We start from the raw sequence: 15000 nt of genomic DNA on the forward strand, positions 1-15000 counted from the left end.
GGGGATTGTACTGCTGGAGGGACACACACACACGTATGTATATATGCAATAGATCCCAAAGAACCAATGATACACACACACACACACACACACACACACACACACACACACACACATATAATCCTGCATACATACACAGTATGTCACACATTGACAGACACTAAAGACTTGAAGGAAAATAGTCACGGTTATGAACACACACGCACACACACACACACACACACACACACACACACACACACACACACACACACACACACACACACACACACACACACACACACACACACACACACACACACACACACACACACACACACACACACACACACACACACACACAGACTGTTTGTATAAGTGCCTTGGCGTGCCTCTGTATAACTACATCCTGTTGAATGATTTAGGTTTCCTCCCTTGTGTGTGTGTGTGTGTGTGTGTGTGTGTGTGTGTGTGTGTGTGTGTGTGTGTGTGTGTGTGTGTGTGTGTGTGTGTGTGTGTGTGTGTGTGTGTGTGTGTGTGTGTGTGTGTGTGTGTGTGTGTGTGTGTGTGTGTGTGTGTGTGTGTGTGTGTGTGTGTGTGTGTGTGTGTGTGTGTCCATGTGTGTGTGAGAGCGAGAGAGATAGAGTCCACATTTGTGTGTGAGAAAGAGAGAGAGACAGAGAGAGCGAGAGAGAGAAAGAGAGAGAGAGACCACACCTGTGTGAGTGAGAGAGAGAGACCACGTCTGTGTGAGTGACAGAAAGAGAGAGAGAGAGAGAGACCACGTCTGTGTGAGTGAGAGAGAAAGACCACATCTGTGTTAGCGAGAGACTACGTCTGAGAGAGAGAGAGAGAGAGACCACGTCTGTGTGAGTGAGTGAGAGAGAGAGAGAGAGAGAGAGAGAGAGAGAGAGAGAGAAAGAGAGACCATGTCTATATATGAGAGAGAGAGAGAGAGAGAGAGAGAGAGAGAGAGAGAGAGAGAGAGAGAGAGAGAGAGAGAGAGAGAGAGAGAGAGAGAGAGAGAGAGAGAGAGAGAGAGAGAGAGAGAGAGACGGAGAGACCATGTGTGCCGGTAAATGTGGCTCATATGTCAGGATCTTTAGGGTCAAGGGTCAGGCCATGCTAACTGTGAGCAGGAGGCACGGTGACTGGAGGATAAACAGAGGCCTGGGGCTGTCTGACACACACACACTGCTCAGAGGGAAAGAGAGGAAGGCTTGACTGAGACTGCATTCCAAGTTAACCCCTACCACCTACCTCTACCCTTAGGCAAAACAGTCATAGATATGTGTTATTCGGTATTAGCAACATGTTCTCCTATATTGCATGCATCCAAATCCTCTCAGATCTAGACTAGGTACAGGGTTTGTCCTAAGGATGCATTTGGCATTTGGAATGAGCGCACTTAACTGTGTTTTTAACAGATCTGTCCCTGTACTGTATGCTGCTACACCAACCACAGCCTTCTACCCCAGACACGCCCCCATTGACCTTCTAGCTCCACATCCAAAACCTAGACTTTTATTCCTTCCTTATCCTCCCATGTTTCTTCTTGGTGCTCTCTGACCTCCACCCTGTAACCTTTACCCTCCCATCCCAGGTACCTCAGAAAGCCTGGCAGAGAAGGAGCGCCAGCTGATGGGCATGATCAGCCAGCTGAGCAGCCTGAGGGAGCAGCTCCTGGCGGCCCAGGATGAGCAGAAGAAAGTGGCCGCCTCGCAGATGGAGAAGCAGCGGCAGCAGATGGAGCTGGCCAAGCAACAACAGGACCAGGTGAGAGAGAAGGAGATGTGTGTGATGTGAAGATATAGAGGTAGACACCCAAACAGTAAAACACACACACACACAAAGACTTACATGTACACACACACACACACCCACATACATTCATACACACCCTAGATACCCGAGTGCCGACACGCAGATCTAAGACAAACCAGTCGCACACAGACAGGCGCTCGCCCCTCCAGCGCGGGAGTCTGGCGGATATTTGCGTAGGGAAGGGTTTCTCTCTTTGTTTGGTGGTTCAGCGCTCTGAGCTTCACAAAGACTGTTTGCACTCTGAAGACGATTCATATATGTCTGCCCTTTTGAAGGGAACAGTATATAATGGATGTATTCGGAGCCCAGCACAGATCACACGTCACATCCATATTTGATAAGAGGGCCACATTTGAAGCTGTGATGTTTGTAGACGTTTGTCACGTGTGCACTCTGCACGCCTGTTGACGTATGTGATCAATGCTCTGCCTGTTGGTGTGTGTGTGTGTGTGTGTGTGTGTGTCTTTCCGAACTCTCTGGGTCTTCTATCACAGATTGCTCGGCAACAGCAGCAGCTTCTGCAGCAGCAACACAAAATCAACCTCCTGCAGCAACAGATCCAGGTGAGACTGTGTGTGTGTGTGTGGGGGGCTTCTTATGTGATGCAGCAACTCCGTCAGAAATCAGCAATCAGCATCTGACCGTCAGTGGCTGTCACCCTTTACCTCCCAAACGCATGTACACAACACACACACATGTATACACACACACACACATATACACACACATATACACACACATATACATACTTCTGCACCTCACAGTACCAATCCCACGGCATACATACATACACCCAACAATCACCAATCAACAGCAATCCCTCAAGACTTCAAACAACAACTCGTGGCTGCTATAAGTTGTGAGTTTAATTCACACAGCGGCCACATACGCAGACAGACAGACTGTAGAGACAGACAGACATCTCTCCCTTTTCTTCTCTCCTTTACCCCCCCTCTCTCTCCTTCTCTCTACTACACTGATAGATTTGTTCCACCAGGTGCCTCTCTGAGGTAGAAAGGTTTTGTTAACTCAGTCAGATTGGGGTGGGAGGTAGCCTAGTGGTTAGAGCTTTGGACTTGTAACAATATCTAATCCTCCGAGCAGACAAGGTCAAAATCTGTTGTTCTGCCCCTGAACAAGGCAGTTAACCCACTGTTCCTAGGCCGTCATTGAAAATAAGAATTTGTTCTTTACTGACTTGCCTAGTTTAATAAAGGTCAAAGAAAAAGATGTGACTGATTTGGTTAATGAAGTCAGACTTTGCCTTGACAGTGTGTGCATCCGGGACGTTCCAGCTAAACAGAGGCTATATACACACAACCCCCTGCCCTGGATTCCAGCCATTTGTCGCTTGTGCGATAAGAGGCCTTTCAGTTTGTGCCTGTGTGTGTGTGTGTGTGTGTGTGTGTGTGTGTGTGTGTGTGTGTGTGTGTGTGTGTGTGTGTGTGTGTGTGTGTGTGTGTGTGTGTGTGTGTGTGTGTGTGTGTGTGTGTGTGTGTGTGTGTGTGTGTGATCGGCCAATGCATTTGTGTTTGGAGCAGCTGTGTGTGTCAAGCCATAAACACGTCCGTTCTCGATTCACTCCCTCACGACCCTCAGAGACAAAGCTCTCTTTTCCCATGACTTTGCAACCTTTTCCCAAACAAACGTTCCTCCATTGAGTGTGCTGAACAATAGTTTCTCACAGCCAGTGACAGCTGAGCGCAGCCTCGTTAGGGAAACTCAATCACAGGGGCTTATCGCTGAGAGAGACACACATAAGCACGCCCATTTCAACATCAAATGCACATACACATTATGCACACATACACAACTCATCAAACACACTAATACACACAAACACACACACAACCGATCATCAAAGACCTTGTTCCAGAAAGACTCCAGTTGAATCATTCATGAAGAGATTGTGAACACAATCCCACAGTACAATGAGGTGCCAGAGAGGGGTATGGAGGACACTGTGTGTGTTTGTGTGTGTATGTGTGTGTGTGCGTGTGAGTGCGTGCGCGTGCGTGCGTGTGTGTGCGTGGCGTACCCGTATGTTTGTGTGTGTGTGTGTGCGTGGCGTACCCGTATGTTTGTGTGTGTGTGCGTGGCGTACCCGTATGTTTGTGTGCGTGGCGTACCCGTATGTTTGTGTGTGTGTGTGCGTGCGTGTGTGTGTGCGTGTGTGTGTGCGTGGCGTACCCGTATGTTTGTGTGTGTGTGTGTGCGTGCGTGTGTGTGTGCGTGTGTGTGTGCGTGGCGTACCCGTATGTTTGTGTGTGTGTGCGTGGCGTATCCGTATGTTTGTGTGTGTGTGCGTGGTGTACCCGTATGTTTCTGTGTGTGTGTGTGTGTGCGCGCGTATGTGTGTGCGTGTGCGTGTGCGTGGCGTACCCGTATGTGTGTGTGTGTGTGTGTGTGTGTGTGTGTGTGTGTGTGTGTGTGTGTGTGTGTGTGTGTGTGTGTGTGTGTGTGTGTGTGTGTGTGTGTGTGTGTGTGTGTGTGTGTGCGTGGCGTACCCGTATGTTTGTGTGTGTGTGCGGGGCGTACCCGTATGTTTGTGTGTGTGTGCGTGGCGTACCCGTATGTTTGTGTGTGTGTGTGTGCGCGTGCGTGTGTGTGCGTGGGTTACCCATATATTTGTGTGCGTGTGTGTGCACGCGTGCGTGTGTGTGTGTGCGTGGCGTACCCGTATCATGTGTGTGTGTGTGCACGCGTGCGTGTGTGTGTGTGTGTGTGTGCGCGCGCGTGCGTGTGTGTGTGTGCGTGGCGTACCCGTATGTGTGTGTGTGTGTGTGTGCGCGCGTGCGTGTGTGCGTGCGTGTGTGTGTGAGTGTGTGAGTGTGTGTGTGTGTGTGTGTGTGTGTGTGTGTGTGTGTGTGTGTGTGTGTGTGTGTGTGTGTGTGTGTGTGTGTGTGTGACAAACAGTTCACTCACCCAAGCTTTGGTGAAGGAACTATTTCATCTCTCCCCTGGACAAGGTGAAATCTGCAATATTCATCTCAGAGAAAATGAAAAAACATTGACACATATCAGACAATATAGAGGACATGTTATTGTCCACAACCTAACTTAATTAAATCACTTACACTAAACTCACGATTCATCATTTAGAAGAGCTAATGTAAACTAAACTCACGACTCATCATTTAGAAGAGCTAATGTAAACTAAACTCACGACTCATCATTTAGAAGAGCTAACGTAAACTAAACTCACGACTCATCATTTAGAAGAGCTAATGTAAGCTAAACTCACGACTCATCATTTAGAAGAGCTAATGTAAACTAAACTCACGACTCATCATTTAGAAGAGCTAATGTAAACTAAACTCACGACTCATCATTTAGAAGAGCTAATGTAAGCTAAACTCACGACTCATCATTTAGAAGAGCTAATGTAAACTAAACTCACGACTCATCATTTAGAAGAGCTAATGTAAACTAAACTCACGACTCATCATTTAGAAGAGCTAATGTAAACTAAACTCACGACTCATCATTTAGAAGAGCTAATGTAAACTAAACTCACGACTCATCATTTAGAAGAGCTAATGTAAACTAAACTCATGACTAATCATTTAGAAGAGCTAATGTAAACTAAACTCACGACTCATCATTTAGAAGAGCTAATGTAAGCTAAGTTAATTAGCGACAGACTGTCTACTACTCAGGCCAATATCAATTAGCATCATCCGCTAACTGATATCCTGCAAAACACTCGTGACTGGTGTAAAGAGCAGACAGACACTGTGGCAACTGTCACTAACGAGCTGCTTATAAATACGGATTCAAATCAACCTACATCCCTGTACATTAACCCACTATCACCCCTCCCCTCCCTTCTTCTGACTCACACACACACAGATAAACACACAACGCACACGTCAGCCCACATACCCCAGTCCCTAACTCAATCACACTGAACAAGCGTGTGATTAGTTTAGACTCACTGTTCACTCACTGTGTCTTCATAGCTACTGTATATCTCCCACGGATTATAAATGGGCTACATTTCTAGGAGGAAAAGAAAACCTGGTTGTCCCCACAACTATGTTGAACGTCACTTAGAGACTTAGAAACATCTATGTAGCCACCCATACGTGCTGTGAGAAGGTCTCACTCTGTCACAGACACACACACACACACACACACACACACACACACACACACACACACACACACACACACACACACACACACACACACACACACACACACACACACACACACACACACACACACACACACACACACACACACACACACACACACACACACACACACACACACACACACACACACACACACACACACACACACACACACACATACCGCCCCAGACCCCCTATCAGGGGCCACTTCGTTAAGGCGCTAGAGGGTGACCAGTTTTCCACCAACTCTTTCTTCCTCATTAAACTTGTCTCAGTGGCACCTCTGGTGTTGCCGTAGCGATCTCCCCTGGTGCTACCCGGGACCATGGTTGTCGTGTGGCGGTGTTTCGTAAGGTGTGGATGAAAGGAGCACACCTGCAGAGCAGCTCAGGGCACGAACACACACACACACACACACACACACACACACACACACACACACACACACACACACACACACACACACACACACACACACACACACACGTAACGGATGTGAAACGGCTAGCTTAGTTAGCGGTGTGCGCTAAATAGCGTTATAATCGGTTACGTCACTTGCTCTGAGACCTTGAAGTAGTAGTTCCCCTTGCTCTGCAAGGGCCGCGGCTTTTGTGGAGCGATGGGTAACGATGCTTCGTGGGTGACTGTTGTTGATGTGTGCAGAAGGTCCCTGGTTCGTGCCCGGGTATGGGCGAGGGGACGGTTTAAAATTATACTGTTACATTGATGCTGTTGACCCGGATTACTGGTTGCTGCGGAAAAAGGAGGAAGATCAAAAGGGGGGTGAGTGTAACGGATGTGAAACGGCTAGCTTAGTTAGCGGTGCGCGCTAAATAGCGTTTCAATCGGTTACGTCACTTGCTCTGAGACCTTGAAGTAGTAGTTCCCCTTGCTCTGCAAGGGCCGCGGCTTTTGTGGAGCGATGGGTAACGATGCTTAGAGGGTGACTGTTGTTGATGTGTGCAGAAGGTCCCTGGTTCGCGCCCGGGTATGGGCGAGGGGACGGACGTAAAGTTATTCTGTTACACACACACACGCACACACACCTCAACTCTTTGAACGTGTTCCATCTTCCTTTCCCACACACAGGAAAATCATATGTTTGTTACCTGTCTCTTCATATAGTCTCTCTCCACTCAGAACATCACCCAGTCTCCCATCGGGATCCACCAGCAAATTGTCTATAGAGTTTTTGGCTATTTAGGCCAATAACATTAGCCACATTAGCTAGCCCGACTGCTAACTAACACAGAGACGGCGCCTGAGACAGGGAGGGTTGAGACTCATTTAAGAGCAGCCAGACACCGTGACGACAGTCACTAACGAGCTGCTTATAAAGACCTGATTAAAGTCAACCCACATCCCTGTAAATTAACTCAATAACACTCCTTCCCTCTCTCACTCTCTCACCCTCTCGCTCTCTTTTACCCTCTTACCTTCTCACTCGCTCTCTCTCTGTCTCTCACTGTCTGACAACACACATGTCAGCCCACAAAGCCCCGACCCATTAACTCAATCCCCATCTCTACCTCCACTGGATGAAAAAGAAATGTTCTCTTCTGCTGGTAAAAAAAAAGAAAGAAAGGAGGACAAACAAACAGACAGAGTGAAACACAGACACACGGACCGCCTGCACACCTCCATGTGCTGTGCATGGGAGCGGCTAACCCAATTGGCTGTGTAATTGCTTAATTTGTCTCATCACTCTGGAATGAATGTAATTGGTGTTTTCTCTGCTCACTGTGTCTTTTACTGGTTACAGTTTCCATGGGCAGCTGCGTAAACAATCAGGAATGTTTTCATGCGTGTGTCAGTTCCATGTCATTGTTACCTCAAATAGGCTTAAGAGAAAATTGCCAAACAGGCTGAGAGGGGGGATGAAACATAGTTCTGAAAGCACAAGGTAATAAGAGAGCGTGCGAGAGCAAGACAGAAGAGGCAGTAAGAAGACACACATTATGCCTAAACTTAGCCTTACCTATGTGACTGGTCAGAAGCCCCTCTCCTCTCCTCTCCTCTCCTCTCCTCTCTTCTCTTCTCCAATCCCCTCCCTTCCTCAACTTTCCACTCCCCTCCCTTTTTCTCCTCTCCTCTCCTCTCCTCTCTTCTCCTCTCCTCTCTTCCTCCCTGATGCCAGTTAGTGGTTCTTACCAGAGCAAGGACACACAGGAGCAGATGGGCACAGAGCTTTGCCCACCTAGGGCTGGCGTTGGCGTTGGCGCTAACGCACACACACACACACACACACACACGCACGCACGCACGCACGCACGCACACACACACACACACACACACACACACACACACACACACATAGACACACACGCTGTTCCTCTAACCTAATGTGTGGTTAATAAAAAGGTGGTCACCGTGCCGCTGACTCTCTCCTCTGTTACATTAGACATAATCAGTTGAAGGTGCCCTTGGCTCACGCTAATGCCTGTTTTCCCCCCAAAGAAAACTGGGGTTGCATCTCAAATCGCACCCTATTTCATTTATAGGGCTCTGGTCATAGGGCTCCGGTCAAAAGTAGTGCGCTATATAGGGAACAGGGTGCCATTTGGGAAGAATTCTGTAATCCATGTGGAAGAAGTAGAGCGAGAAAGAGAGAGGAGCGTTTTATTCTGAAGATGATTTCACTGTGAAGAACTAAAAACAGAACCCAGGTTTTATACCTTAGAGGAACTTCTTCTACTGGTCGTTATCAACCTGAGACCTCATTGTATTTCTGTTCCTCTTTTTCTGGGTGAATCGTTACCGTACGTCTAGCAGACTGAGAACGTCTGATGTGCACTTAGTACTCTCACACACACAGACACATACACACGCACACGCACACACACACACGCACGCACGCACACACACACGTGCACGCGCACACACACGCACACACGCACACGCACGCACGCGCACATACGCACACGCACACACACACACACACACACACACACACACACACACACACACACACACACACACACACACACACACACACACACACACACACACACACACACACACACACACACACACACAGCAATGCTCTACCTGGGAACCTCCAAAGGTGTGCTCCGAAAACAATCCCCACTGAGACAAGTGAAGCAACAGGGTTCTGTGTGTGTGTGTGTGTGTCCGTGCGTATGTGCCTGTCTGCGTCCATGTGTGTGTTTTACTGTGTGTGAAACAACCCACTGTGACATTAACAAATGCATTGTAGTCACAGCAGGCTAGCCTTTAATAGCCGTTGTCCTGTGAAAGTTAATGGACTCACTCTCCCGCTCGGGTACTTTAATATTAAATTCCCTCTTTGAATATTATCCATCCACGGCTCCATCCCTCTACTCAGCATCCAGCACAAATTAATTATTGGTTATATCGCTGTGTCTCCCCTTTTCCGTGCTAGGTCACCCAAACTCTGCATTAATTGCTTGAGCATATGGTTCCAAACAGATTTTAGCTGTGGGACCCACACTTTACAGTGTGATTTTTCCACACACTCAGATGTTGTCCATATTGTCAAGGCTGGCAGCTATTGTTCCCCCCGTTTACTTCATACGGCTAATTACGCCCTAATAATAACTTTACCTTGGAGTTTTTCTCCTCTCCGTGCCAGCAAACCTGTTCACACTACATATGTTAATTGGCACCACATCTTCATTATGTTCAGAACGCTTTAAGTTCAAGCTGTGCCGCCTGGCGAACGACGCAGAGCGAGCTTCGCTGCCAACTCTCTCCTCTCCACTTTTTCTGTCTTTCCTCTCTCTCTCTCTACTCGAATCCGTTTTAGTTCTAGAAATTATCATTTTTGTTTGACACGGCTGTGCGAAAGAAAGTTGTGAAGAGAAAAGTTTCTTGCTTCCCCTCGTGTTTTTCAACAGGAGAGATTCTGTTCGCGAGTTTTCATGCAAGACTGATTAGAAGAAGAGGCTTTTGGATGGAGTTTCTCCGTTTTGTTTCAGGTTTCGGACTAAAACGGAAGGAAACCAGCCTTTTTAGCTCCTGTATGTAGTTTTCACAGTGTTTTCTGAATGTTAGATTTATGTTATCTTTATGTTGGATCAGACAGAGCAGCAGAACAGTATATTCCCACAGACCGTGTTAGATGTGCGTTTGCCTTTATGTGGCTTCTGTAATGTCTTCTGATGGATCTGGCCTCGTTTTCCCTCTTCTTCTCAGATGTCAGATCTGAAGCATTGTATATTGCAGAGAATAGCTCTCTCTCTCTCTCTCTCTCTCTCTCTCTCTCTCTCTCTCTCTCTCTCTCTCTCTCTCTCTCTCTCTGTCACCAATGCCACATAATGTAACAAAAATAGAGAAATCTGTTGCAATGTTGATTGGCAGTTGATTTTGTAGATCTCTGCTCCATGTTTCGTAGGTTTCATGTTTGGAGAGATGGCCTGTGTTCTCGATCAGGCAATCTGGCTCAGTACACACACAAGCACATCCTCACACACGTTTTAACCTCTTGTCCCATCAGCCAATCGCACTGAGCCTTGAGCATTAGTCTTTTTGGTCTGTGGGACCGGGGACAATAGCATCAGATCAATCTGGGAGAGCTGTTAACCCCTGCTAATCCCTACACAACAGCTGGATATTGTGTATGTGTGTGTGCGTGCGCGCGCGCGCGTGTGTGTGTGTGTGTGTGTGTGTGTGTGTGTGTGTGTGTGTGTGTGTGTGTGTGTGCGTGTGTGTGTGTGTGTGTGTGTGTGTGTGTGTGTGTGTGTGTGTGTGTGTGTGTGTGTGTGTGTGTGTGTGTGTGTGTGTGTGTGTGTGTGTGCGTGTGTGCACATGTATGTGTGTGTGTGTGTGTGTGTGTGTGTGTGTGTGTGTGTGTGTGTGTGTGTGTGTGTGTGTGTGTGTGTGTGTGCGTGCGCGTGTGTGTGCGCGTGTGTGTGTACGTGCGTGCTTGTGTGCGAGAACAAACAAATCCCTCGTCCCATACATGAATAATCTCAGTGTTGTAAAGAGTCTTACCGGTGGTCAGACAGCAAGAGATCTGAACACGCCTGGTTGTGGCTGGCTGCTACCGCATCGTGGGTTAGCGGTGTGTTTACGAGTGAACAGCTGTTCCAGAGATCTGATTAAACTGTTACACACACACACACACACACACACACACACACACACACACACACACACACACACACACACACACACACACACACACACACACACACACACACACACACTAGACATCTGACTAAACTATTAGAGGATCAACTAATGGGCTGTATATTTCTCTCAGTCAGACTCTGTTCTACTGTTCAAAACCACATTGTTTTTATCTTCTTATGTCATTTACCTCAAGATGGATATTCCAAGTACAATACTTTACTGTAATATGGCTTTTTGGATGTACTTTGTTCTATATGAGAGGCGGTGTTGTTTTCAGGCTATTTTGATGACAGGATGAGGAGAGCCACGAGGTAGCAGTCACAAATCACCTCTGTACCTATTTACCAACATAAAGGGAGACTGTGTGTCTATAATGAAGCCATAAGGAACATCATATAGAAGACACTGCCCCACATGAGAGAGTGTGTGTGTGTGTGTGTGTGTGTGTGTGTGTGTGTGTGTGTGTGTGTGTGTGTGTGTGTGTGTGTGTGTGTGTGTGTGTGTGTGTGTGTGTGTGTGTGTGTGTGTGTGTGTATCACTAGAAATAGACTTGGATTTGGGACGTGAGAAAAGGTCCTGAGGAAGCTGATTTGTGCCTTCCTCGGTGCTCGCCAAATTCTTTTAAATGATTGCCCAGCACTGGGCGCAAACTCGTGACGCTCGGAGCCCAAGCATGCTGCTCAGACCATTGGGCTACGGCGGTTCACAAGGCTCTAGCAAGCCACGAGAATACTGTGAATACCGATGATACTTGACATTAATAGCGAGTCGTTTTTAATGATTTGGTTTTAAGCCTTCTCCAAACCATAGCGGTAACCTTAACCACTCAGAAGGAATGCCTAAAGCATTATCATTTGACTTGTTTCTGTTTTCACGTGGAATTAACCCTGTAATCACGTGGACTTAACCCTGTAACCACGTGGAATTAACCCTGTAACCACGTGGACTTAACCCTGTAACCACGTGGAATTAACCCTGTAACCACGTGGAATTAACCCTGTAACCACGTGGAATTAACCCTGTAATCACGTGGAATTAACCCTGTGATCACGTGGAATTAACCCTGTAACCACGTGGAATTAACCCTGTAATCACATGGAATTAACCCTGTAATCACGTGGAATTAACCCTGTAACCACATGGAACTCACCCTGTAATCACGTGGAATTAACCCTGTAACCACGTGGAATTAACCCTGTAATCACGTGGAATTAACCCTGTGATCACGTGGAATTAACCCTGTAACCACGTGGAATTAACCCTGTAATCACATGGAATTAACCCTGTAATCACGTGGAATTAACCCTGTAACCACATGGAACTCACCCTGTAACCACGTGGAATTAACCCTGTAACCACGTGGAATTAATGCGTCAAAAATAGACTTCCATCCATAATACATTACATTTCGAAGGGAATGGTGTTGGCCCTGTGCCTGTTGTGCCTGTGTGTATGGGGGGCACAGTGGAATAGCTCCAGTCTCTCCTATCCCCATGACTCTATGGGTATCTGCAGCCCATTCCTCTCCAGCATATGTCCAATTAGGTTTGAAAGGCAGAAAGGAGCTGTAGTCTCTGTGATTCGCCTCCGCAGGGGGGCCTGTCCAGCCTTTCCGCTACCGTGCCTCTCCCGTCTGATCCACGGCCGCACCGCGCACAACACATGGCATTTATGGTTTACCAAAATTGTGGTGTAATTATTGTGTGGTGGTGGGAGACAAGCAGTTCCTGTTCCCCTATTCCCCTCGCGCTGCGCTGATCCTGCCTGTGGTTATGGTCTGGTGTAGTACTGCTGGATCTGGTCATGAGAGGAGACACACACATACACAGGAGAAAAGACACACAGGCAGGAGAGGCATGGCTAAGAACACACATACACACACACACACACGCAGGAGAGGCATGGCTAAGAACACACACACACACACACACACACACACACACACACACACACACACACACACACACACACACACACACACACACACACACACACACACACACACACACACACACACACACACACACAGGAGAGGCATGGGTTTGTCATCTTCAAACTTAGCCTGCAAAACATTGCTGTTATCCATCTATCTAACTCGTCATACTGCGGACTCTCTCTCCCATGTCTCTGCACATCTCTTCTGTCAGTCATGTCACTCCTCAGTGTCTTTGTGTTGTTTTTGGCAGAGCAGTCTTCAGCTGAACACGCACACGTACACACTCGCTCGCTCACACACACACACACACACACACACACACACACACACACACACACACACACACACACACACACACACACACACACACACACACACACACACACACACACACACACACACACACACAATCTTCGGCTTCCACCATCTGTCTCCTACTTCTCTCTCTGTGCCGAAACACTCAGACTCTTCCTCTTGCCAAAGTCACTGAGTTTGTATTTTTTCACTGAGTTCTGGAAACCTTGTGAAGAGGGATGGCGTGCTGCCGACTCAGAGTGCTCCTCTCTCCTCTCTCCTTGGGGAGGGAAGAAGCCAGGCCAGCTGTTATGAGAGTTTAGCAGTGATTCTTCCTCGTGACTCCCTTGTTGTCTCGGTAATCAACAGGACAGGACTCCCTGACTCTGACCTGTCTCTGCTCATATACACTGCTCTGTATCAGACGCAGGTGCTCAAGAGGAGAGGAGAGGAGAGGAGAGAGTACGTATTTGCGTGTTGGATAGGGGTGTGCGGCGGGAGGGGTGTGTGGGCGTGTGCGTGTGCACTCTTCTGTCTGTGTGTTTGTCCGTGTGTGTGTGTATATAGCTGCACATGTGTGTGTCTGTGTGTGAGCATTCTTCAGTTTCTTCCTTCTAATCTTGTTCGTGGCCAGATGACCTTACCTGACCTCACCACGCTGAGCTGTGATTGTGCCTAGAGGTTAAAGGTCACAGACTGGACCTGATACCCCCTCTGTGAGGAACAGACAATACCCCCAGCTGGCCTACATTGATACAGATAGAGCAGCCTTCTGCTTCTGTCTGCTCTGTTCCCCCTCGCTACCCAAGATCAATGTCTGACTACACCTGGACTGCACGCTCACATATCTCCCCCACCCCAGTCAGATACATACATCCATATGCTCAATAAACTGATCTCTCTCTATCGCTCCCCCCTTTGGTTGGGTCCCCCCCTCTCCTCTCCTCCTCCCCTCTCCTTTCCTCTACTCCTCCTCTCCGCTCCTCCTTCCTTCTCCTCCCCTCTCCTTTCCTCTACTCCTCCTCTCCGCTACTCCTTCCTTCTCCTCCCCTCTCCTTTCCTCTACTCCTCCTCTCCGCTACTCCTTCCCTCTGCAACCCTCCTCTCCTCCTCCCCTCTCCTTTTCTAAACTCCTCCTCTCCGCTCCTCCTTCCTTCTCCTACCCCCCCCTTCTCCTCTCCTCCTCCCCTCTCATTTCCTCTACTCCTCCTCTCCGCTCCTCCTTCCCTCTGCTATCCTCCTCTCGACTCCTACTTCCTTCTCCTACCCTCCTCCTCCCCTCTCCTTTCCTTTCCTCTACTCCTCCTCTCCGCTCCTCCTTCGTTCTCCTACCCTCCTCTCCTCCCCTCTCCTTTACTCTACTCCTCCTCTCCGCTCCTCCTTCCCTCTCCTACCCTCCTCTCCTCCTCCCCCTCCACCCGTCTCTCAGCAGGTCCAGGGGCAGCTGCCTCCGTTGATGATCCCAGTGTTCCCTCCAGACCAGAGGACTCTGGCTGTAGCTGCTGCCCAGCAAGGCTTCCTGCTGCCCCCCGGATTCAACTACAAACCAGGCTGCAGTAAGTTGTACTGGTCTCTCAAACAGACTATTCTCCGTGGGTCTAGATTGGGACATGTCAGTGGTGTTGTTGCCACGCCACTACAAGTGTATTTTCTACAGAGACAGGGACCCCCCCCCTCTCTCTCTCTCTCTCTCTCTCTCTCTCTCTCTCTCT

At 48.3% G+C, this 15000-nt stretch overlaps 1 protein-coding gene across 1 annotated transcript in view; it reads left to right on the forward strand.

The window, feature by feature from the left end:
- The window catches only part of LOC118381379 (transcription factor SOX-5-like), a 138132-nt gene that overhangs the window by 76679 nt on the left and 46453 nt on the right, over positions 1 to 15000 (forward strand). Inside the window, 3 exon segments of the mRNA XM_052492010.1 lie at positions 1583 to 1755; positions 2298 to 2366; positions 14718 to 14844. Of these exon segments, the coding sequence (XP_052347970.1) occupies positions 1583 to 1755; positions 2298 to 2366; positions 14718 to 14844 (369 nt within the window).

This window comes from Oncorhynchus keta, chromosome 33, assembly GCF_023373465.1.
Source record: "Oncorhynchus keta strain PuntledgeMale-10-30-2019 chromosome 33, Oket_V2, whole genome shotgun sequence".
In the NCBI taxonomy this organism is placed as follows: Eukaryota; Metazoa; Chordata; class Actinopteri; order Salmoniformes; family Salmonidae; genus Oncorhynchus; species Oncorhynchus keta.